Source organism: Meleagris gallopavo, chromosome 4 (assembly GCF_000146605.3).
Source record: "Meleagris gallopavo isolate NT-WF06-2002-E0010 breed Aviagen turkey brand Nicholas breeding stock chromosome 4, Turkey_5.1, whole genome shotgun sequence".
In the NCBI taxonomy this organism is placed as follows: Eukaryota; Metazoa; Chordata; class Aves; order Galliformes; family Phasianidae; genus Meleagris; species Meleagris gallopavo.
Genome location: NC_015014.2, coordinates 29,899,296 through 29,923,268, shown reverse-complemented (window position 1 = coordinate 29,923,268; position 23,973 = coordinate 29,899,296). Strand labels below are relative to the sequence as shown.

At 36.1% G+C, this 23,973-nt stretch overlaps 1 protein-coding gene across 1 annotated transcript in view; it reads right to left on the bottom strand.

Annotated features, from left to right (window-relative positions):
• Nucleotides 1–22,738, bottom strand: part of LOC100541293 (glutamate receptor ionotropic, delta-2-like) — a 58,591-nt gene extending 35,853 nt beyond the window's left edge. Inside the window, exons 1-2 of the mRNA XM_031553269.1 lie at nucleotides 22,676–22,738; nucleotides 20,279–20,398 (exon numbers count right to left, since the gene is read on the bottom strand). Of these exons, the coding sequence (XP_031409129.1) occupies nucleotides 20,279–20,398; nucleotides 22,676–22,738 (183 nt within the window). The remainder of the gene's footprint in view (nucleotides 1–20,278; nucleotides 20,399–22,675) is intronic.
• Between the last annotated feature and the right edge of the window lie 1,235 nt (nucleotides 22,739–23,973).

The following is a 23,973-nucleotide window of genomic DNA, read 5'->3' as shown; positions in this document are numbered from 1 at the left end:
TTTTTTTTTTTTTTGCAAGTCATCCGTAGTTTTTCTATATTTCAGAACAGACTTTAAACCTAATTACTATTCCAGGTAGTGCCGGCAATCAACTGAGTACCTTAAAATATTAAGAAAGGAAGAAAAAACACAGTGTCTATTGAGGTGTTAAGATGCACAGAAATTGTAGACAGGACAAGAATCGGATTGATTAGAAGCTTTCATATGTTCACGAATCCTGCTGGAAATCTCTGGTATGCACAATGCATCTTTAATGCAAATCAACATAGCTAGTCTAATGATGGCCCTTGAGAAGGGAAGTGCAATCAAGCTGCTGCTCTGGCAGACAGGGCTGGTGCAGCAGGTTCTCTGCTCCCAGCATCAACAGGAGTGAAGACTTGGATAATTATGGGCATTTGAATGATTTTCTATGTTAAACAGACTGTGAAATGGAGGAAGATACTCTGGGTTTTGCCTTATAATGGCACAATTACGCATCGGCAGAGCACAGCAACACCACTGTGGGGAGCTGCTAGCAAATATCAGCCTCCTAAGCTGCAGGTGATGTACAGTTTGAACAGAAGTTGTAAAGTTTTCCCCATATCACTCACATAAACATGAAGTCTTGCAGTAGCTTTTTTTAAAGACAGGAGCTACAGAATGAAGATACACACCTTCCATATCCCAAAACATTATTTTCAGGTACTCAGCCATACCTATGTAGGCTTTGTACACTAAGGAACAGTAGGTGGAAAGTCCTTTTGACAACATTTGCTCATTTATTTCTCAACACAGGGTCTAGAGTTACACTTTTTTTCTTTGAAAAATGTACACTCTTACTAAATCTCTCCACAACATACACTCGTAACTCTATTTCTTTTGAAACAAAATAGGATGGGGAGAAAGAATATATATTCAAATATTCAGTGAATATTTGCAAAGGGAAAAACTCCTTCGCTGAAAAAAGTCAGTGAACTTCTAAAATATACATAGGTCAATCTGAAAGCAATGCTTTCTATTTGTTTCCATGGAAACTACAACAGACGCAAAAAGCACAATAGCACTATTTGATAGAGCAAATTCTCAGCTGCAAAACACCGCTTTTCAGCACAGTCATCACCATCAGCTATATATTTTCATCAGCGATGAACAAGAGCCTGCATACAGCGCTCATAAAAATCTGCATGGCCATCCGCAATGTGGCTCGTCTTTCACACTACTGTCACTCACTTCTGCAGAAATGCACCGCCTACCACCTCACTGTGCTCACATCCATTCTTTTGTCTCTATCAACATAGAGCAAGCATCAATGAATGTCAGTGGGTGCAATTTTTTCCGCATGGAGGAATTTAATGACACACCTTTGCTTCATACACTTCCATATCAGGCACCACTTTGTCAGACTGCCTGTCTGCTGCCATTTGTCACACAGCAACAAACTGTAACGGGATACTGGTGGGATGACCAAGCTCTACTGCTATACATCAACTTCCACCTTCAATACTATGGGCCAGCATAATAACATAGAAGGCATTATTTTTGGAGCACTCCTTATGGTTTACAATTCATATAATTCAAGGCCTCAAGTTAAATATAGATTTTAAAAACAAGTTGAATTAATTTCCTCTATCCTCTGATCTCTGTAAACTTAAATGCAATTGAACTTAGAGAACTTAAAATTGAAGGAAGAAAAAAAGCACACTGCTACACTAATAACCACATTTCTGCCTCAGAACATTGATTTTAAAGATATTTCACTGGCATTTTAAATGCAGCTAATTATATATAGGCAACTGTTGGCAGCAAGTTCTGCTCCTGCAGACCAAATGCATAAGGAGATGAGAGTGCTTTCATCAACCTTTGCAAGAGATGGTCATGGCAACTGGCTGACCCCACCCTTTTGTCTCCCAGCTTGAATGAGCCTCATGGGGACAGAAGTCAGGAGGGGTACCTATGAGATCACTTCAGACACATTCAACATGAACGTTTCAAATGAACTGCTAGTGCCCTGCCTCTTAAGTCATGAAAAGCCACAGGAAGAGAGACATAATCCCTGCAGGAGCCAAAAGTTTTCCAGAACTGCACTGTGCATGATTTCTGCATATCATGCATCTTCAGTAGAAAATCTGCATTTGCAGAGCAAAGCCATCTATTACCCCAAACGTTCTTGCATTCTTCAAAGCTAGGAGCTACAACTTTCATTTTTATTTCTGATACACCAGCCTGTGTCTGCAGTTGAAGATGTTCAGTGACAGTGAGATAGATATAGTAAGCAGCTTTTCGACTTTTTTTTAGCAGGTATTTATATGGTGAAAAATACCCAGAAAACTAATGAAGAAATCACAAATTAATATGCAGTATTTAAAATTCTCATGGATATATCATCCTTGGAACTTCATTGACCATACATTCTGAATCTTCCTGTTAAATGGATTAAATACTTGTAATGTTGTAAAATACCTTAAATGTTACTCATTCTGCACCTAAATGCAGCAACTTAAATCTTTAATTGTCCGTGTTATTTTCATCTTCCAAGATGCTTGAGACTTTTAGCTCCAATTAACTTTGTAAATTTAGATTTCTAACCCATACTGTGCAAGAAAAAGCCTCTCTCTATGCTTCTGTTTTTTTTCCATCAAGAATACTTTTAGTGTGGAATAAAATTTCTCTCTCCAAGGAACAATTATGTAAATAAATACATATATGTTAATTTTATTTACATTAGTCACACTTAAAAAAACAAAGTTAAAATCACTTCTACTGAGAATATGATTGTTTAATCCCACAACCTTAAATGTGTTGGTTTAATTACTGATTTGTAAATTACATAAATATCCTAGCTCGAGAAAAATGGGAGCTTTAGCTTGTTGGTCTTTTTTTAAATTTAGTGTGTATTTTGTCAGCCTTAAAGGCCACATAGGAAAATTTACTCCTAAGGGGAGTGTAATATATCTCAGGGTTTTCCAGAAGCTTTAGTGAATTTTCTGCTGCTAATTTAGTCTTGTTGTAAGAAAGAAAATGAAGTGCTCCAGCAAAAAGTATATATGTATTCTATGTGAAGAAGAAATCTATCTCATCTAAAGGAAGATAAAAACAGCTTACAGTTAGGAGGATCTATGAAACAGAATAACTCAAGGCAATAGAAAAACCAATGCAATATTCCACAGATATTCTGCACTCAAGTCTAACAAATCTACTAATACTCAAACATCAGGGACAGAATTTGAGGAGTAAACATTGACGTATACGATGTGACTGGAAAAATCCGAAAAAGAATGGAAATGACTATACTAAGTGATATCCAATTGTGACCAGAGAATACAGTGTAATATAAGATAAGAATGTAAGATAAAGCAATCTCCTTCTCATAAATCTGTTGTCAGGACTCATGGTAGCTCTAATGAACTGCTCCATCTAAGCCTAAGACCAAAAATAAATGGTTATGTGACCCTTTTGTAATAACTCATCTGAGTCAGTTGGCTCATTACACACTTACATTGCAGTGATAAAAGTCAGGTAAGTGACTCATTCAGGAGAAAAAGAAAAAAAAATATAATTTTATAGCTTCCTTGTGTATATCTACAAATACGTTAGGGAAGGAAAAAAAGAAGGAAAAAAAATGATGACACAGAAGTATTGAGTCAAGAAGGTAAGGGCAAAAGTGCCAGAGGGCAAAAAGAAAAGAGAAACCAAGAAGTAAAATGGCTCCCTGTAAAGTTATTAATCACAGAAGTTAAATCCCAGGCACAATTTCCCATGACTGTCTCAGGCTTAATCTATTCAATATTACTATAAAGGATACTGTGGTAGCAAAGCTCTGAATACCTAGTTCTCCAGTATAGCATTTGCTCTTGGGAAGAGAAGAAATGAGGTGACTTTCTACTCAAAGAACGGTGAATGGAAAGTATAAGAATAAAAGCAAAAAGAGACCAATAATACCTGCTGGTACCCACAAGAAAATTGTGCGGAGCTGCAGCAAGCAATCTCCTAGCAACTTAGACACCATCTGAATTAGAGATTTCCAAGAGATACATGATCTCCAGTAGAGAAAAGCCTCAAAGCTTTAGAAAGAGTCAAAATACCAACCCACCTTTGAGCATTCAAGATTTCTAAGCATCCTGTGTTTGAGGCTGGGCAATCTTTTTTTGCACAGATACATCTACAGCCCTTGGCTATATAGAAAAACTGAAGGCTACCAGTCCATGTGCATGTATCCATACACATATATGCATGCATACATAGTGATAAGCACCTGTATGAGCTTAAAATGAAACATTCTGACAAAAAGCTCTGATTAGTTTCTCAGGTTAATAGAAAGTCCATACTAAAAGTTAGGTGGTGATCCTTTACCTGTGCACAGATATAACAGGGAGCCAAGGAGTTAACAGTATCCTGCTTTTGGCATTTCACACTGACTAGGTGTACTCGGAATGCTTAGATGGCAAAGACAAAACAAGTTAAACACAGAAAGCTGGCACAGGAAGCAGTTGTAGTCTCTCTCTTCCCACACTTCTCCCCAAACAGCTTTTCTTCCTCCAAATTTTTCTCTTCCTACATTCACGGGGGAGCTTGAAAAAAATGCCCTTCCTATGGCATCATCCAGTGATATCAGAAATTACATCCAGAGAGGAATGGAGAAGCCACAATGTAATTGAAAGACATCACCCTACCACCCTCCTTAACATCCTGCATGCTTGCCCCATTTTCATGTCTCCAATGTGCACCACCTGAGTCTAAAACCCATCTTCAGTTGGTGTTTGTCCAGACAAGCCAAATCCCTGACACAGAAAACGTGGAGAAATGTACCAGCCAACCAGATTTGTATTTCCAAGTTTAAACACTGGCCTTCCTATTACTACAGAAATAGTCAGTAGAGAACACCAGCTAGTCATGAATATATCTCCTTCAAAAATGCATTAGGGATGGGACATATCCCGTAAGACTGACTTGAAATAACAGCTACATCAGAAAGAAAGCAGGGAACCGTGTGGCAGCCCTGAGGCATTTCACAACACCATGTACCAAGATTGCTGCATCAAATATATTACATTTTTAAAATGTGTCATGATTCCTCTTATTCTGCTGTGCTGAAAGAGATATGATTGTTTCCCCTTTCAGCAAAGACAGAAGAAAAAATTAATAACCATTTCTCAACCTGGTTGCTGAATTGTTTTTGCTACTTCTAATTTCCTGCCAAAGCATGTAGTCAGTTTGCAATGTGACATTTGCAGAAGCTCCTTACAGATTGATTGGCTCAACTGCTGGGGAGCCCAGACAATTCTTATTAAGCACAACCTTCAGTCATTACAAATCAGACCTGCTGATACTGCCACATGCCAGAAAAGCCCACCCGCTCCCCACCAGGTGCTTAGAGAGCCATTGCTGGATGTAGATCTCAAGCACAACAGCGAACAATGAGCTTTATGATCTGCAAAGTTCCTAATAACTCTCTTGTGAAAAGTCAGATCATAGTGATTTATTCTCAAGGCAAGACAGGACAGGAGAAAAAAAAGCTCTTCTTGAAGACATCCTGCTGAGTAACAAAGAGTTGCTTGGACGGCAGTAGTGACTTTAAACAGTAAACATGCAAATCCCTTTCTTGCCTCCTTGCCTTTGCCTTTCCATCATGTTTCGCCTCCCATTCAGCCTTTCCCTTGGAATTTGCTGCACTCTTGGCTTAGCACAAACTTTCTAATGCATGTCTACTCCTCCATCCTCTCAAACCAATGCCAAATCTGAGCTTCCACACTACAAGCCATTTATCTGAATAAAAACATCTTACACAGACACATTATTTTGCTATGTTGTTACCAACACAGATAAACTGTGTTTTAATATTTGTCAGAACAAAGCAGTGTTAGACTCCAAACCCCACAAGTGGCCGCCCTGGATATATGGTAAATTTTTGTTTTCTTTCACTTCTATGGCTTGAAAAAAAAAATCTCAGCAAAGACAATATGTATGTAGACTTATTTTAATCCACTCATCTCCTCATAAACATTGCCATAACATAGACCTCCTGAAATAGATGGTAGAATACAGCTTTAATCAAATAGGATGTTTTCAGGAGTTGCAAGCCATACAAACAAAACCCACTGAATTTCTAGTTTGTAGTCTCTCCTGCAGTAAACAATAATATCCTTCCTTAACTAACCCTTCCTTAGTGCTAACAATGAAAGATTTGCTTGATTACTTTGAAGTGAAACATAGACTTGACTGAAGTTTAATTACAATCCTTTGCTTAATCTAATCAGATTTAATCATTGTTAAGGAACTGAAGCTCATGTTTTTGTGCTGTGCTCCACAACACTTTTCATAGTAGGGTGTTGTTAGGAAATCGGTCATGGATTAAGGCTCCATGCATGATTTCTTGGTGCTCTCAAACATCACACAGAAGCAATGCTCCAGTGGTAACTCAGGGAGCTTGAAAAATTTGATCTTTTCAGATATTTGGAGGAGGAAAAATATTGATAGATTTTGGAACTGAACTGAGAATTTAGCTGGCTAATATCTTGAGATATTTTTCACAGTTTTGAATTGTCTTCTAAGGCAGTTCCTCCCTTTGCATATTGTAGAGGGAGATTACTGGTTAATATATACACCTGAGTCACCTGTCTAGTCAATACGTTTCAATAAAATAGTGACACAATCATCATCCAGCAAGTAAGAAAAATGCTTATGAGCTTTTTCAATGCTTGTAAGGCACAGACAATTTTTAAAATTTTCCTACACATTTATGAAAAAGGATATATTCTGGTGATGTTTGCATAAGATTGAACCACATAAATGAATTAAGGCATAGATATTCCTATATGCAAGTATCCACACACCACTGACCAAATCAATGAGCTGACTGACAAAATTTAAGTTGAAGTAAATAGTACACCCATTAAAAGTTTATGGATACTTAATCCACATTATTCCCCTTGCAGTGATTTCCTAGTAAGTAACAGTTGAATTAAGGAAAATCCTTTTTGTTCTTATGTCAAGTTTTAAGAAATGGAGAGACCAATTTTAACTCTCACCAAGAGAGGGCAGTGAAATATCTCTGATTGTTATAAGATTTCCCACAACAGCCACATACCTTAACAGCAAGCATGATAGCAAATAATCTCTGCAGACATTTAATTTCAAAATCTGTGGAGCATTTAACTGATGCTGCATTATTTTTAACTGAAATCCTCCTACCTCTGAGTAAATGCACTGCTTTGTTTAGAACTGGAAAAAAACTAAAAGAAATTATGAACAAAACAAAGAATTTCTACAAAATAAGATTTTTTTTCCCCTACTTTACAGTTTTTTCAAAGCAGAGTATTAAGAGCCACTTGCTTTCTGCAGTGAAGTTAATAGCAACAGATAAGTTTTATTTTCATTTTTTTTTTATTACTTCTCCACAATACGGGGGCTTGATCTCAGCTTTGTTCTGTAATTTTTCTTCAGTCAAAATCCAGAGTGGAAAGGTGTAGGGCTACTTCCTTTCCCAGATCTTAATGATCTTGTTATAGCAGCTGTCCTATGCAGTTCAGGATGATTGATTGTTTTTGGAGAAGCCAGTATGCTCATTTTTTTTGCCTGAGGTTATGAATGGAATTCTAGGTTGAGAAGCCTATAATGTACTCCACAAAAATCTTTCATTAAAATATCTGTTGTAACTCTTATTTGTGGCCTCCAAAGGACTGTGATAGCTTCAAGTAAATAGACTCTTGAAATTTTGAGTCTTCTGTTACTTCCATAGTTTGAAAAGTATGGCTGGCAAAAGCAGTTAGTTCAAACATTCATATCTTTCTTTTTTTCAAACCAAGGATTTCTGCTTTACCAAATAACCTTTCAAGGGATAGATGTAATTCACAGGAAAAATACTTTATCGTATACAGTAAATTGGGGTTTATATTCAACAGGATTTAAGAGAGATCACACTGATGACACAACCTGACCAATTTGGCACATGATTATGTATTTGTACTTGGCCTGCCGCCTTCAAAAATTTGTGGTAAAAGATAAAATAAAAGATAAAGATAAATAATAAAATATTATTTATTAAGCACCCTTAATTTCTCTCTCTCTCTCTCTCTCTCTCTCTCCATATTTATAGTGAGCTTAACTAGATAAAACATTTCCATGTAGGCATTGCCTCTCTTTTAAAGGCAAGTGAAAAGAGTAACAAAATGCAAAGTATAATAATGAGGAAAAACATTTCTTTAACAAGGTGACATAACATTTTCTTTACTGATGTACTAATTTTTCCTCATAGAAATAATTTTCCTCAATATGCTAAAGTGGTACAACAAACTAGAAACAGCTTCTAATGACTAACGGACTGACAATCTGGATATTACACAGCAGTTAGAAAAGAGTCCAATAATGCTTAAAAGGCATAAATAACTGGAATAAAAATGATGACTATTTATAAAACAATTTAAAGGAAATTATCTTTAAGGGTAGCTATGATATCATAAAACAAAAATCAGAACTTAAGTTTCCTATCATGTTTATCCTCACCTCTCCCAAATTAAAAAAAAAGTAGCATGAGGACCTTTGCCATGAAACCACTTCGATGTGAAACTCATTTCCCTTCGGACTGAACAGAATTGCTTCGATGCTTCGAGATGCTAAAAGCACTTGTATTCAGTGCATCGATCCCTATTTAATGAAATCTGTTGGAAGCTTACAGTCACGAAGTGACATAAAGATTTTATCTTCATAAGGGAAGACATCCATCACTTAGGTGGTCTTGTCATGTTGCTTTCCTACAGACATAATAAACGGCAAAGCCAAAAGCAAGCAATGTCAGGTCTTTAACAGCACAGTTAGTAGCAAGAGGGGATACTTATTTCCGTACACTGTTCAAAGCACAGAAAGCCCCAAGGCCAAACAGAAATATTAATTTAACTATCCACAATCAGGCATATAAAAAAAACTCATTATATCTTTACTATAGACCAAACTAGCTGTGAATTACTTTAGTCTTCCAAATGTAATTCAAAAGGTAATTTGTTACCGAATAGGCTGCAACCTGTGGGAGAAACACAGGCTGTACCTTATAATCTAGACTAGATAATTTGGCTATAAAAATACCATAGATTGTACTTCTGGATAAAATATTTCCTTATAACATTACCATTCTGTAAAACAGAAAGTTGACTTATCTGTTCCTCCTTCTACGAATAACTTGCAGAGATAGCAAACATTTACTCATGTGGCACTTCGTTTTTTTAAGTTGCTGTCCTGTTCTGGAATAAGATCCATGCAGTTACAATATTCAATACCTTCACTAGTTAAAATCCATGATGTGAACAAAACTGCTATGGCGGCAGATCAGAGCACCAGTTTAATTCAAAGCTTGGACATAACATCTGAGCAGGTTTTTCAACTGTAAGCCTTTCATGCATTTTATACCATCTCTCAGCAAGGCATGAACATTCCCAGTTATTTTTGCTAATGCGATATTACTGTGGGGTTTACAACCTCACTGTGCAGCACACTGTAAGACAAAACATACTGATGCAGTCTCCATCTTCATAAGCAAAATTTGTAATTTGAGGAAAAAGCTGAACAAAGCAGTAGCAGGACTAGAGTGGCTAGTGTGAGTATTGCAAGGCAAGGTGGTTACTGCTGGTCAAGGATAAAAGGGAAGATGCAGCTAACTCTTAATGAAGACAGGAATTAATCAAGCAAAAATATTTTACAGAACTGTTTAACTGTTGTATCATGAGCAGGACTGGTGCTCCTTATTAGACTTTAATAGATATTTTGACATAATTGCACAAACTGCAATAGCTCTAGTGAGTGATAACCATGCACACATATGCTATTTAACTAGATCCTAGCTAAATTATTTCTTACTTTATATGTTTTTATATTATAAATTTATCTGAAGTGATCAGGCAGTTGAACTAGGTGACTGTTGAAAGTCCCCTTTAAGTTAACTATTCTGTCTTAAATCTCTGCTTTACTTTGGCTCCGTCTCTCCTAACTGGAATTGATGGATAACTCCACTGGGGGAAAAAAAAAAAAAGAGTTTCATTTCCATAATATTTTTAAAGAGAGACACTTTTTTTCTAGAGTAGTATATCATGTACTTTCCTCTTGATATACGTTTCTGCTTCCTGAAGATAGGTTAAAGTTAGTAATTATAATGAATTGTTAGTTTAACACCATCATTAGTTTAATATCATCAGTTTCAATGCATTTCAGTGGCTCTTTTTAAGCTGACACAAAATTATTTATACGTATCAATTTTAATTTCAGTTCAAATTTCAATACAAGCTCTTCTTCAATATATTCCACCCTATTCTTTCCTGTATATATAAGAAGCATATTCTCCAGACTGCCACGCTTATAGTAAGTTTTACAGTTTTTGAGAAATTGAGAAAAGTAGGACTGGAAATAGGCCTGAGATTATTTACTAACATATCTCCCACAGTTGCTAGATATATGCTGCACAATTCCTTAAAATGTATTATTTCCTTCCTGAAAACCTTAATTTTTCAGAAAAAGGGCTTATATCAAGAAAAATAACTTCTGATTACTGGGATGAAAATGTGAAGTACTTGAGACAATATAAATAATTATCTTTCTGTTACTTCTGCTGTACCTTTTTAAGCATGAACACACCATGGCAACAATATTTACTACTAATTTTTATTGTAATTTACCCTTTGATTAAGGCATTATATCATAACTGCAGAACAGGCAAAAACCTGAGTACTATACATTTAGGGCTGAATCATAAAAATCAACATTATGAAAGAACTATAAATATTATGAAGTCATCAATAGTCTCATCATCCTCATCTTTATCATCTGAAAAGAACTCGAAAGGTGCAAGGAGGTGGCCCTTTCTAGCTACGCAGAAATTAACTTTTTTTTTTTTTAATCTCTGAAAATAACTAAGATTCTTTTAATCAGGAACATGGGAAACATATCTCAACATTGCTGCAAATGCAAAGTTGAGACAAAACAAAATACTACTTCTATTTCTGTCACATTGTGAAATACACAACCTAAAAGCTAAAATGTAAGATAAGCAACGATTATTTAAGTTGACACTTCTCTTTGTCTTTTCAGATTTCTTTCCATTTGTTTCTTATCTATCTTAAAAACAATGCAACAAATGGATTTACTGCACTTTCAGCTGTGTTACACTAACAGTGGAAAGCAATTTCCACACCATTTCTCCTCTTCCTCTTCAGCTAATCACTGCGCCCACACACATTTTCTTACCCAAATGGGAGACTCACAATAACTTGAGCTCTTCTCCCTGGTGGGCACCACTCTCCTCTTGCCAGAGGATAGCTGATCCTTGCCTCTCTGCTTATGTAACTCTGACATTTGCCTATATGCGACTGAGCCTTACCAACGAATCTGGGAGTCTTTATCAGTTTCATGGATGTTCTCACATTTCTACCCACTGTAAATCTACTCCTGAGGTTGTGGAGACTGATTGCTACATATTACATATAAATTGTGGAGGGTGCTCTCAGTGGAAAACTGCACACTGTACATTTTCTTTGAGTTCAACTACCTGTTTCACAATCAGCTTATGACTTGACCAGCTCTTTTCAATTCCACAGCCCGGAGGAGGAGGAATGTCAAAAAAGTCAAAAAATGTTTACTCTTGTGTTCTCCCTGTTTTAGTAGAAAGTGCCACCAGACAGTCTATGTCCACGAAAGGAATGGATGTTGGGATTAGCAGGGTTGTTTATCCTATTGCAAGAGAATACTAGAGACTACTGTCAGTAAAATAATATTCAACATCAAGATCAATGAAATAAGTCTTTTCACAAACAAACAAACCAACCAGCTAAAAATCCCCTTGCTTCCATCTCTGCTGTACACAAGCATTCAGCATCTAATAGGACATGCTTTAATATTTTCCCATAAGCAGGTTAGATTGGAACAAAGCAACCTCAGTGTGAAAGAAGAGTGATCTGCCTAATTTAAAACTTGAACCAGCAAAGTTGTGATCAACGTGAGCCTCCCAGACCTTTCAACGTACTACAGAGGCTCAGAATCCTGAAACAACACAGCCTTAAAGTAAAAGCCCCTCACAATAAATGTACAGATTAGCAACACCTCAGTAGTATGGGGAGACCTAGTTCTGTCTTGGCAGGACACAGCAGGCCACCTAATCCTGTCAAGCTCATCTTATGGTTCTTTAGGAAAAAATAAATGAAAAGAACAACAAATAAAGATAACACAATTAATTAATTCAGGTAAAATCTCTATCTTCAGACTACCACATATTATGCCCTATGATTTGTGTCACAGCCCTTACACATCCCATCTTTCCTCCAGCTGTGCACTAAGCTCTTCATTCAAACTGAACAGCACCCTTCAGCACTTTCAGAGGCTAAAGCTAAATGACCCGTTTCCCACTATTGTCTCTTTATGTCTCCTGTTAAAAGAAGCAGCTCAATTTTTTATCATTCATCTCTCCTGTCTACATGGCTTTCCAATTACTATTAATTATTGACTATGCCTGGTTTACATTCAAATTTGGATAGAAATATTTAACTGGCTGAAGATGTAGTTATTATCTTCTTTTTACAAGATGAATCAACTACAACATCCCTGCTTTGGGGTTAGTGCGCTTACCATTGGAAAATATGCACTTGTTTCAGTTACAAGTATTCAATAAATTAAATAATGTGCATCAGATAATAGCTTTGGTCAAAAACAAATCAATTCTAAAGAGCAAAAGACAAATATTGAACACTTTCATTCTGAAATGTACCTATATTTCACTGAGAATCTCTACCTTGAAAAACATGACTTCAGGTTGAACTGAGTGCTTTATTCTACTAATTTCAGGAATGATGAACAACATTCTTGAAGCAGCACACACTGAGTGCTCCCTTAAAGGTGAAGAGAACTACCTAATGGGATTTTCAAAATCACATAGCAGCATTGCTGCCTGAGACGTCGATGAAGCATTAAGTCCATTCTTTAATCATACACAGCTTCTTCTGACATTATTTAAAATGTCATTTTGGAGGCACTTCAAAGTTCCCAAGCACTTCAGATCTCTGAAATTAGTTACAAAGCTAATGTGCTCAGCTGAAGTATATGAGGATAAAAATCCACTGCAACTTTGCAGCCGGTTCAGCAGATCCATGTTCACTATGAAGCTCTCATAGCTTCTTAGGCAGAAGAAAAAGCCATGTAGCCATAGCAAACATTTTTCAAAAGTTGCCCAGCCAGTCACACAGAATTGAAAATGCTTACTAATTTCAGTGTTTGAGATTGGAAAAACAGTCCTTGGTCTCTTCAGCCTGTGGCCAGCTGTAATAAGTGCAAAATGAAGAGGGGAACCAAAAAATGAAGGAAAAGTTTCTAATGGAAACAAGTTAAGCTCCTCACACTACATTAACCTGACCAATGTTTCAGCCCAAATTATCCTTGACACCCTACAAAACAAACTTGGAGCACATTCCTCTATTCAGAGAATTTCTATTTCTAAAAGTGAAAGAATGATGTTCTGTGGCATGCTATGCTCTTACGTCCACTTTTAAGCTCAGGATAATCAACCACATGGCAGCTGCTTTGGTTAGGCACTTTCTTAACAGTATCAATAGAAAACAGGAGTTACTGACACAAATGATTTTTTGTCTTTTTTTTTTTTATTTTTAAGTGGCTGATCTTCCTCAAGTGTCAATAGCCAGATATTAAAGGAAATTAAAAACACAGCTTTGAAAGGGAGAAATGTTTTTCCTGTTCTTTGCTGCCAAGACAACTGCATTTTTAACATGCGGGATGTAAAATATATCCTCTTATCTGATAAACAAATAAGAATAAATATATGAAACTATATAACGTAAAACACATTAAAAAAAATGTCTCTAATGAAAACAATCAGTCAAAACTCTCAATCCTACTGAAAGCAGTTTACAGTAAGAACATTCATATCAGTTTTGACAAGAATGGAAACTCTGAGCAAAATAGAGACAGACATATCCCTGCCAAAACTGCCCAGAGAAATACTACAGAGCACCAAGGACCCAAGGGGAATGTCTGTTTGACACCAATGCTTCTCCCCAGGGTCCCACCATACTGTCCCTCCTGCCACCCTGCATTTTCTCTTTTCCCTACTGTCCCCAGTGCAAGAGTAAAACTTGCATTTCAGAATGATGCGGTTACTAGGAGGCTTCATAGATTTTGGGGGGGTTCAAGCTAGGTTCCTCAAATGCTGTAAATGTCACAATTAAGTGATCAATTTGCATGCTGAAAACTGGCTAAGCCTCTATCTCAATTATTTGAGACAAATTTTAACCCGCCAATCAATCTTAACATTCTAGAGTGAGAAACCTGGGCACCTACCCCACTTCACAGCTTGGAGCTGGCTCTCTTATGACCGGTCCCTCAGTGCTTGAATGCTGCACATATGAGTTCAGTAGACCTGTCTTACTGACCTCCTTCTTAGGAGAAACAGGTGGAATTCCATGTTGCTGTTGCACTGAGTTTGCCTTGGTTTTGTGGGCTTATATTTGGAGTCTGAGAGTTTGTGTTCTGGTTAATTTTACCTGATCCACACTCATGTATTCCCAGTGGATGTAATAGCCCACAAGTGAATAATTCACAGGAAACATGTAGGTTGCTCATAACACATCCAATAGTAGTTCTTTTGCATAAATAAATGATCACTAGAAGGACTTGAACCTTGGTCTTTTATGTTCCTCTGGCCGAATCCGCTGAGGCATTGTACCCATCTCTGTCTTCTTTTCTTTACTTATGTTAGGAACACTGAAATACGTGCATGTCTGGACAAACCGCCTGGGGTCAGGGCAGGCACCTGACTGTACAGCAGGATTTGAATCTCTTCTCCAGATGAGTAAGCCATAGATTACTCAGAGTCAGTCTCAATGTCTCTATCTGCAGTCGCAAAAATTTAAAATAAATTAAAATAATAAGTTGTATACAAAAGCAAAAGAGAGATATTTTTTTAAACTTAAAAAATTCAGGAACGCAGTTTTCCCTTGTTTTGATCTTCAAAAGTCTAATGTGTACACTTTTTATTTAGTTTGACTTTTAAGCTAATCAGAGTTGCATTTTCGAGGAAGTTATCAATCTCTGCTAACACAAATTTCACTGTGATAAAATGCAAATTCCCAACACTTCCTAGCCAAATTAAATTTCACTACAATCTTACTAAAGATGTTCAGAAGCTACCAGGAAGTGAAGGATTGGTCACTATATGTTCACACGTTGCACAGCACTACATATAGGAAGCAAATGTTACAGGTATAAAAATTACACTGGACTGGAGCAGTGGGTACCAGTGCACCAACGTATTTAATTTCTTCTTTACTGCTGCATTAAGTAGTTTATTTCATTTTTAACAGGCCACTTATGTATTCAAAGTTGCTTTAAAGAGAGTATCATGTTAGTACTGTGCTAGGTCTATCGTTTCTGTCAATACTAGAGGCAAAGCAGACACGTCATTTCTTTTCAACTCACTAAAAAAACACACCATCAATAACTCACTGTAAATTGTAAGTGTATCTTTCAGTCACGTCATAAATTGCATATCAGCCTTTAAAAGCAGCTGGAACAGATCACAGCTTAAAGTACCAACTGCTGATATATATACATTTTTAAATCATATTACGGAGCTCTACCTTTGATCATGATCACAAAGAGAACACATGAACTTATAATTTGCTTCATGTAGCTAACCAAGAAGAAAATACTGTGTCTATTCTTTGCGATTACATAGTGCTAGCTAACATGTCAGTAGAGCTGCCCAACTTTTTTTAGCTAATGCAGCAAGAGGAAATAAGAGAAAAAAGATGCCCTCCCCCCCCCCAAAAAAAAGGTTTAACTGTAACAGAAGAGAAAGAAATTTCCCCAAGAGAGAAATTCTTTTAATATGCAAAAGCTTCTTGATGCAAAAGCAAATGTGAGAAAAATTGATATACCAGATAATGACAGAAAGCCACTATTGTAATCAGCTGTTCTCTGACAAAGTGGAAGAAGTAGTAATCATTTTACTAGAATGAAAACAAAAAATGTAGAAGAACTTCCACGTCTTTGAAAAAATATCACAACTATAACATGTTCCATACAACCCATAATAATAATCTGTAAAATAAAAACCTGCATGAATTGATGTTGCAGGGAAGGTCTCATCAGTCATGCTAGCAGAGGAGGGAGGAACACCACAGCTGTCAGGCATTATGGCTTCTTCACCCACGTACACACAAAATGCTTTCACTATAGATACCCCATGGATTAAAATAACATAATATTTTCTCCTTAAGGTTATTACATGAAAAGCATTTAGGACAAAGCAATGAAATACTACCAGACAAATACTGCAGGCTCAAAAAATCCTGGACAACTCAGCCGCCCCACTCAAGGTATCCATCTTCCTGCTTGCTCTGAGACAAACCCAGGTGATATGAATATGAAGGAAGCCCTGATAAGCACACTGTGGTCTAGAGAGGGAGACAGACAAAGTCTAGCTGGAGGAACCAACAGAACCCATGTCAAGAAGAGAAGGAAAATCCTTAGGAGGTGGGTATATGCTAATAGGGATAGAAAGGCAGAGTAAAATGCACCATCGTCTCCAATTTCCCATATGTAGTAAGATGGACAGTGCGGGAAGAGCAAGAAAATCCTATAAATTTCCAGGTCTGGCTCAAAGGATGAGACTGCTCTGAATTTCAAGGAATACTGGAAGAAACATGAAAACCATTTCATTTCTGCAGTGCTGTTTTCTACACCGCTAAGATATAAAACAGTAGTCCTCTGAGCTATGAGCTCCCTTTCATTCATTTGTATGTTGGATGGTTATTCAGAGGAATGGCAGCTTTTACTTCAACAGTACAGATAAAAGTATCGCACTGAAATTTAAATGTCAAAGAATACATACTCAAATGTCAAATACCAACAGACAAATGCCAACAGAGAAATGTCAGAAACACTCCCTTGTCTCTCACTGGATATAACTATATCTGCACAAACGCAGGCCATAGCATGATATGTAAAAGCAAGAGTTTTTCTGCAGTTCCTTTGGGACCGAAACACTGCTGGTTTCAATAAAATCAGTATTTGGCAGCAATCTGGTTGTATTACTCCAAGTTTCTGACCCTTGCAACACATACAGCTTAAATGATCCCTGGTCTGTAAAGTGATGAATGGTATTTACAGATGCAACAGTACATCCAAGTGAGATAAGTAGCACGAGGAATTTGTATTTCAGGCAAATCCCACTGCTGAATTTGTTAATTCTTCTCTAGATGAAAGACCCTTACACAATGACTTTTCATGTCAGTGCTCCCACTGCTTTCCAGGAATAATAATAACACCTGGAAGTTGAAGGAGAGGACCTGCAGACAGCTTCTTCTAGGTACATGGTAAAAATGGGCTAGTAAGGACAAACACATGCAATATCTTGGTGCCTTCTAAACTGCTTGCATTTTAGAGTCCCAGGGTTATTAACCACTAAGCACAGGTGAACATTTCAGAAGTTAGTGAATAAATCTGGAACCCAAACAGAACTGATTCCAAATAGAATTTGGACACTCGAGAAATCTGAGGGCTTTTTCAAATGTTGCTTGCTTTAATTCAAATCAATTGATTATTCATTAGGAAATAAAATTCTTTATACACTTGACTTGATGTGAACTTCTGGTCCCAGTGACTTCAGTGGGCCTTCTGTTAGGATTTCACCCTTTATTATCTTCTGCAAAAGTACTTGGAAACATCTTAATTAGGAAAGATGCATTTGTTTAGAAATTTCAGTCAGCCTGCTAATTGCAGCTGCTTCCACTGGAGCTGAGAAGTTAAAATGGTTAGGTAGTTCTGTAGAGAGATCACTAAATACATGAAAAACTGAAGTGTACTTTAGTTAGTCTTGCTAACAAAAATGTATGTCACTCCTGTAACTATTAAAATTTTCTTCCAATACTAGAGGATCATATTCTGTAAAATAAAAACTCTCATATAATACGCATGACCTTTTGTCAAAAGAATAAAACCAACATCTGGCATTTTCACCTTAAAGAAATTTTCTTCTCTATCTCTGATATAATTGTTTCAGGATCCCCAGCTTGTTTATTAGGGTTAGGGTAGACACTGATTATAAATACCACAATTCTTTTAAATTCTTCTACAGTCCAAGTAAATAAATAAATGTGACTAAATAAGTATTCAATTTGAATTATTTTGAATTTTTTTGAAAGACATTTTAAGAAAAAATTATTACATTCTCACAATGTATACATGACTGTCTATCTAAAAAAATTCCTGTCTCTAAAAAGTACATCTGAACTCTTTCTAAGGCTTTCCCTGGATCACTGAATGTCATTTAGGAAAAGGTATTGAAACAGATTAAATCAGTTCTGCTCTTGATAGTTGTTTTTTAAACTTGCTACAGAACATCATAAAAAACAGAAGGCAGACATTTATAGTGCAACCTAAAGAATCTCTTTAAGTAATTTTTGCAAAACAAAATAAAAATATACATTTTTAATGTCTTATTTTTTTAACCTTGATTTTCTTCTGAACAAGGCCTTGTAACACTGAGTTCCATGGTCTAAGGACATTCTGTACTAAACTCCATTCTCTTTGACCAATTACTTCCTCCCAGAGACAATCAATGTCTCTTTGTCCTTGAGCTAAAATAAAGGATAAACAAGGAAGTTCCAAAAAGCCTGTTTTGCACTCTCATTACTTTGCAATCTTCTGTGTGACCTTGCTCATTAGTTTCCTCTATAAACATAAGCCTTAAAGCACTGAAGAAGAGTAAGAAAAACTAGGAATTCCCTTCATATTTTTGTTTTTGCAAGTTCTTTCCGTGGATCTCTCTCCCTTCTATCTTTTTGTGAAATGAGAGAACACAGCTGAATGTTGCACTCAGGCATTCACCTGCAAAGGCCTGAAGTCAAAAGAGAACCAAAAGCAATCAATTAAATTAAATTAAGTCATACAGATTTGTGTTAGGAAACACTACTTAGTTGCTCTAAAAAATAAATAGCTCCTAAATGCATAGCATGAAAAATAAATCAAACACAAATATGTTGAAACAGGCTCAATTTGTAGGTGAGGGAAAAAGACTCATCCAACATTCTGATTGCCTAAAGGCTTTGTAAAGCATCCTTCCAAATGTTAACAAGTTCCAGCCCCATTTAGCTTCTGAAGCATCTGTCGGGTTCTCTGCTCAAGGTGACATAGCTGTAGGCACATGTGTTTAGTAAGTTATTGACAACAGATGATATAATGGAACAGTACGAGTGGAATAACAATTCTGATGAAAATCAAAGGAGAAATTCTAGGAGTTTAGAGTCAATTTTAACTTCTTATTTATCTCTCTCTTCTTTCAGAGCACTTATCTTTTTACTGCAGAAGGTATGCAGACAAATGATGTACTTCATCATACAGTGACACTGACACATGGAAGCAGTATACATGTATTAAGATAACTGCTTTGAGACAATCTCTTCAGGTTTCTCACCTATAAAAAACAGTATGATCCAATACACTAAATGAAAAAGTTCTGGTATTAACTTTCAACAGGTTTATCTTTGAAGAATGGTTGTTCCCGAAAGAGCCTATCTATCTATCTTCTATTCTCCTAAAAGGTATGATGTGACTTCTGCATCATTCTCCACATCAGATAGAGGTCTGTTCATACAAATTTAAGGATATAGTTTGCAAGCAGAGGTCTGTTCCTTTTGCTGTAAATGTATGCAATTTATCCAAATAATCTAATTTGAAATATTTGATCTTTGTCTGGCAGCTAAGTACTTAACTTTACATGTTTTCTGTAAAAAGTTTGTAAGTACAGGATGATTTAGTAGAAATTAAAGCAAGGAATTACACAATTTTTGTCTACTTTGCAATAGATATTCTCTTCCTAGCTATGAATTTTATAGCTATGTAGCTATAAATTTTAATCACCTAAAAACTGAGACATCTTACTGTAACCATAAGCATCAAGCATAAATCTGGGTGCTCTAAATATCTTCCGATGTAAGATCCACTATTTTTGAAATGGACTGCCAGGCCTGCAAAACAACAGCCTTTGATGGCCTTCTGTGACAGCCTACCAGCAGGTTAACGTACTGTGTATTATGAACAACATTTTGATTAACATGACCGACAACAGTGCCTCTTTGCAATAGTAAAATGGATGGGTACCTATACATTTAAGAATTTTCTACCATTTCTCATTCTTCTCAATAAAATATAAACATGTTATCTGCCATCAGATATTTTTCTGTCAGGTTGGCACAAAAGAAAGATTAAAAAAAATGAAGGAAAAAACAATATTTTGATTGAATATATGTAGCCTCACCTTGCGAATGCCTCTGCCAAGATCTTCTCCATAATTTGTCCCCAAAATTTCAAAGTGAACATTGGGATTCCCCCCATTTTCTGCAAATTCTAGTTCTCCAGTCAAGCCATTCACTCCACCCTATTGGGAAACAAACAGAGAAATAATACATGTATGTATTTTTTCAAAACAAGAATGGAGTGACAGCTCAGAAGTAGCCAGTTATGTTTTGTTTCTCCAGGCTATTTGTGTACTACTGACACAGAGACAAGTGCACATACACACCCATACATACACATATATACAATTAACAGAATTAGGATAGTTTTCTAAAGATCACATTTTCCCAAAAATTTTGAGCCCTAAATTGTTCTTATTTTACTACAGTTCTTCACAAATTCAACAATGCTGAGATTCAATACAAGCAGTAGTTTTACTTTTATCACATTTGCACACCAACATTTGCTCTTTCTCCTGCAAGTAGGACATGAAATTCTAATCTATAAGAAAAACAGTTTTGCAACTAATTTTAGTGGAAGCAAACCTAAAGACAAATATACAAAAAAATAAAAATAAAAACTTTTTCAAACTTTTATCACTCAAAACGTGCTACAACAGGGTATCAGGCTGAGTTTTGAATTAAATTAGTTGTTTTTTGAGATAATATGCTTGATCTGTAGAAGGTATGAGGGATTTGTTTATCTCGATGTAGATATTTGTCTGTTTTTCTCCGCAAGTCTTCAATACTAGTAGGAATACATCAGATAAGCAACAAACAATTTTCATGCTTGCTTCTGCTTTTCTTAACATTTTAGGCAAAGGGGTTAAAATACTAAAAAGGAGACATGGGCATTTACTATAAAGAATCATAACTGAGAGGCGATACATACTGCAGCAATAGTCAGAATATTCCAGGGTAATTCAACATGACACACATTTCAGCCTTTTATAAGAACTGTGATAAAGTGAAACTCTAAAATCAACAGAGCCATGTGAAATGCCTACAGTGAAAGCCTTAAAAATTTTCCTGTTTTTTGATAAGGGAAAAATTAGATCTTTGACTCACTTTATCCTGAAGAAACCTGAACAACATTTTAAATATGCACATAAAACAACCTGCATCCTTATAAAACCATACAAAATGCATAGCTTTTCTTCAAAACATAATATGAGTGTTTTTTAGTTTTAATCGCTTCTCCAGTTAAAGGTTTTAATATGTGAAGTGGAAAAAATTGGAAAATAAATTATTGCAGAACAAAATACCAAACCACCTGGCAATTGCTGAATCATGATTTTAATAGCTCTGTTCTCATATCTTTAATTTTGAGAAAATGCACGTAGGAGTACAGTATTTGCATTGCAGATTAGTGTGACCTGAAAAAATGCATGGGGTCATCCTTTGGTAAAACATTAACATAATTACAATAAAAATGAGGAATTTGCTCATCGAGGTAATACCTTTAAATCTTTAAGATTAGAGACTTGAATTCTCATGGGAACATTTTCTGCATATTTCATGCAATGCCTTTTTAAGTTAAAAACAAAAAAAAATATCTTTGATGTAATGTATTTTTAACCTTTTCTATAATCTCTACTTTTTGCATGAAATGCCAGAAGGAAAAGAAACACCTCTGATTAAGAGTACATCTACATACTCTTCTGCAGAATGACTCTGTGTCATTCTGCACTAGGCAAGAGCCACTGGGGCAATTTTGATGCACATCACTATGGCTGGTATTATCGGTATTACATACAAGGCCCCTAACTAGCACAGCCAACAGATGCACCACCAGATTTTGAAATGGAATCTCAATCCAAATCATCGTGTAAATTTACTTGCCTTGATTTTTAAATGACTGCAAATGTTGGAGCAAAATACAAACTGTAAGTCTGTAAGTTATTTTTATCTGTCTGAAATCTGGCAGTAACCATAACAACAAATTATCTCATTCATCTATTTGGTAATCTTTTCATGCCTTGAAGATTTGTCATATACGAGTGTTTTTGATTAGAGTTTTCTTTCCTAGACTGTGTCCAGCTGAAAATGAGTAGTATGAGCTCAGATTACATGGGAATGGGAATACTCCTGACTTGGGAAGTAAGGGGAAAAAAAAAAAAAAAGAGTCAGAGCAGAATCACCCATATAATACAAAACAATAATGGAATCTGGTAGCGAATTTCTTAGAGGTTCTGACACCTTTGCACTACGTGGAACCTGCCTTGTCAGCCCATCGGTGAAGGTCAGACAACCCTATTCCAGATATCCGCTAGAATTTGGTGCCCCACGAAACCTCTTTATGTGTTTTACTGCTCATGGGTGAGGGATCAGCACAGCATATTGCAGAGTATGAGTTTCAGGACAGTGTTCCCATTTTTCTACATAGTCCTTTCACCCTCTAAAGCCCTTAATTGATTTACTGCAGGTGTTTTATATCCCTCCTCTAGTGCGTAGTGGAAGGTAATCACAGAGGAAATGGCCATCTCTATGACAGCTACCGATCCAGTAACTTCCTGATGAGATTTTTTCAAGTTATATCAGCATTAATTAAGACAATGGGTAAGAGTCAAATTTTTCATTCAATTTAACTTATAGAAACAATGCTATTTGGGAAAAGAAAAAGATAGATTTATTATCTACTCTAAAATTCCTCTGAGGTTGAGCCACAACCATGCAATTTCCTGACACATTTAAAATTGAAGAATGAAATGTCAGTTGTTAGAACAAAAATGTTTTACTTATGTTTCTGATTACTGCTCTGGGCTTCACAGAGCTACTATAAAGCTTGGTAATATAGTGAAAGCCTACTTGAGTCCTGTCTAGACTGGCAAGATAAACTACAGTTTATATACACTTAGGCACTATTATACTGCAAGGAAGTCCCCGAAGAAAGTATTATTTACCCAACAGCCAGGACTTCACATGGGAATGTCAGCTTACCAGTCATTAGTTTTAAAGTATATCACTTTGCTATTCAAATTCTTGTTACGCTCAGACATGGCATATTTTACAAATAAGAAAAAAAACAACAAAAACTCCTTGTGGCTGTTGGCAGCAAAAATGCTGTAAGCCTCAAATATAATTTCATACTTTAATTTTGAAGAAATTCGACGTTTAAAAAATTGGAGTCCACAACCAAAGACACTGTTTTCAGGTGCCTGCAAAGATAAGCTAAGCTACTATTTGAACAAAAGTTTGGCATCTTTTTCACATCATTACTGAACATCACTGACATATCTGAGACCAGTTAACAATTCCTGTCCATGATTCATGAAATAGCACAAGTTACAGTCCATTTGCCTCAAAGGAATATTCTCTATGCTGCTGCTAGCACTAAAAATTTGTTGTTTGTCAGTGAGCTAAACAAATGTGACTGGGAAGGGATCAGATGAAGAGATGAGAGAAAAGATATATGCATTAACTTGATGTCATTTTTCTGAGTTGATTCTCCGTGTAATCCTACTTATATTTATTTTCAGGCTATTCTGGAAGATTAATTTTTCCAACAGTAGTATTATTTTCTAGTAATAATTATTACTCTCACTGTGAAATAGCTTTACTGAGAAATATACAACGTGGCACGTGTTTTGGGATAGTTCCTATTAGAAAAGTGAATTTATATATAATTGCTAGAGTGGGGCAAATTCATTAGTTGGATTGTATTTCCTGATGAATCTAATTATATATTCAGTTCCAAAATGCATAGAAACAGATATTA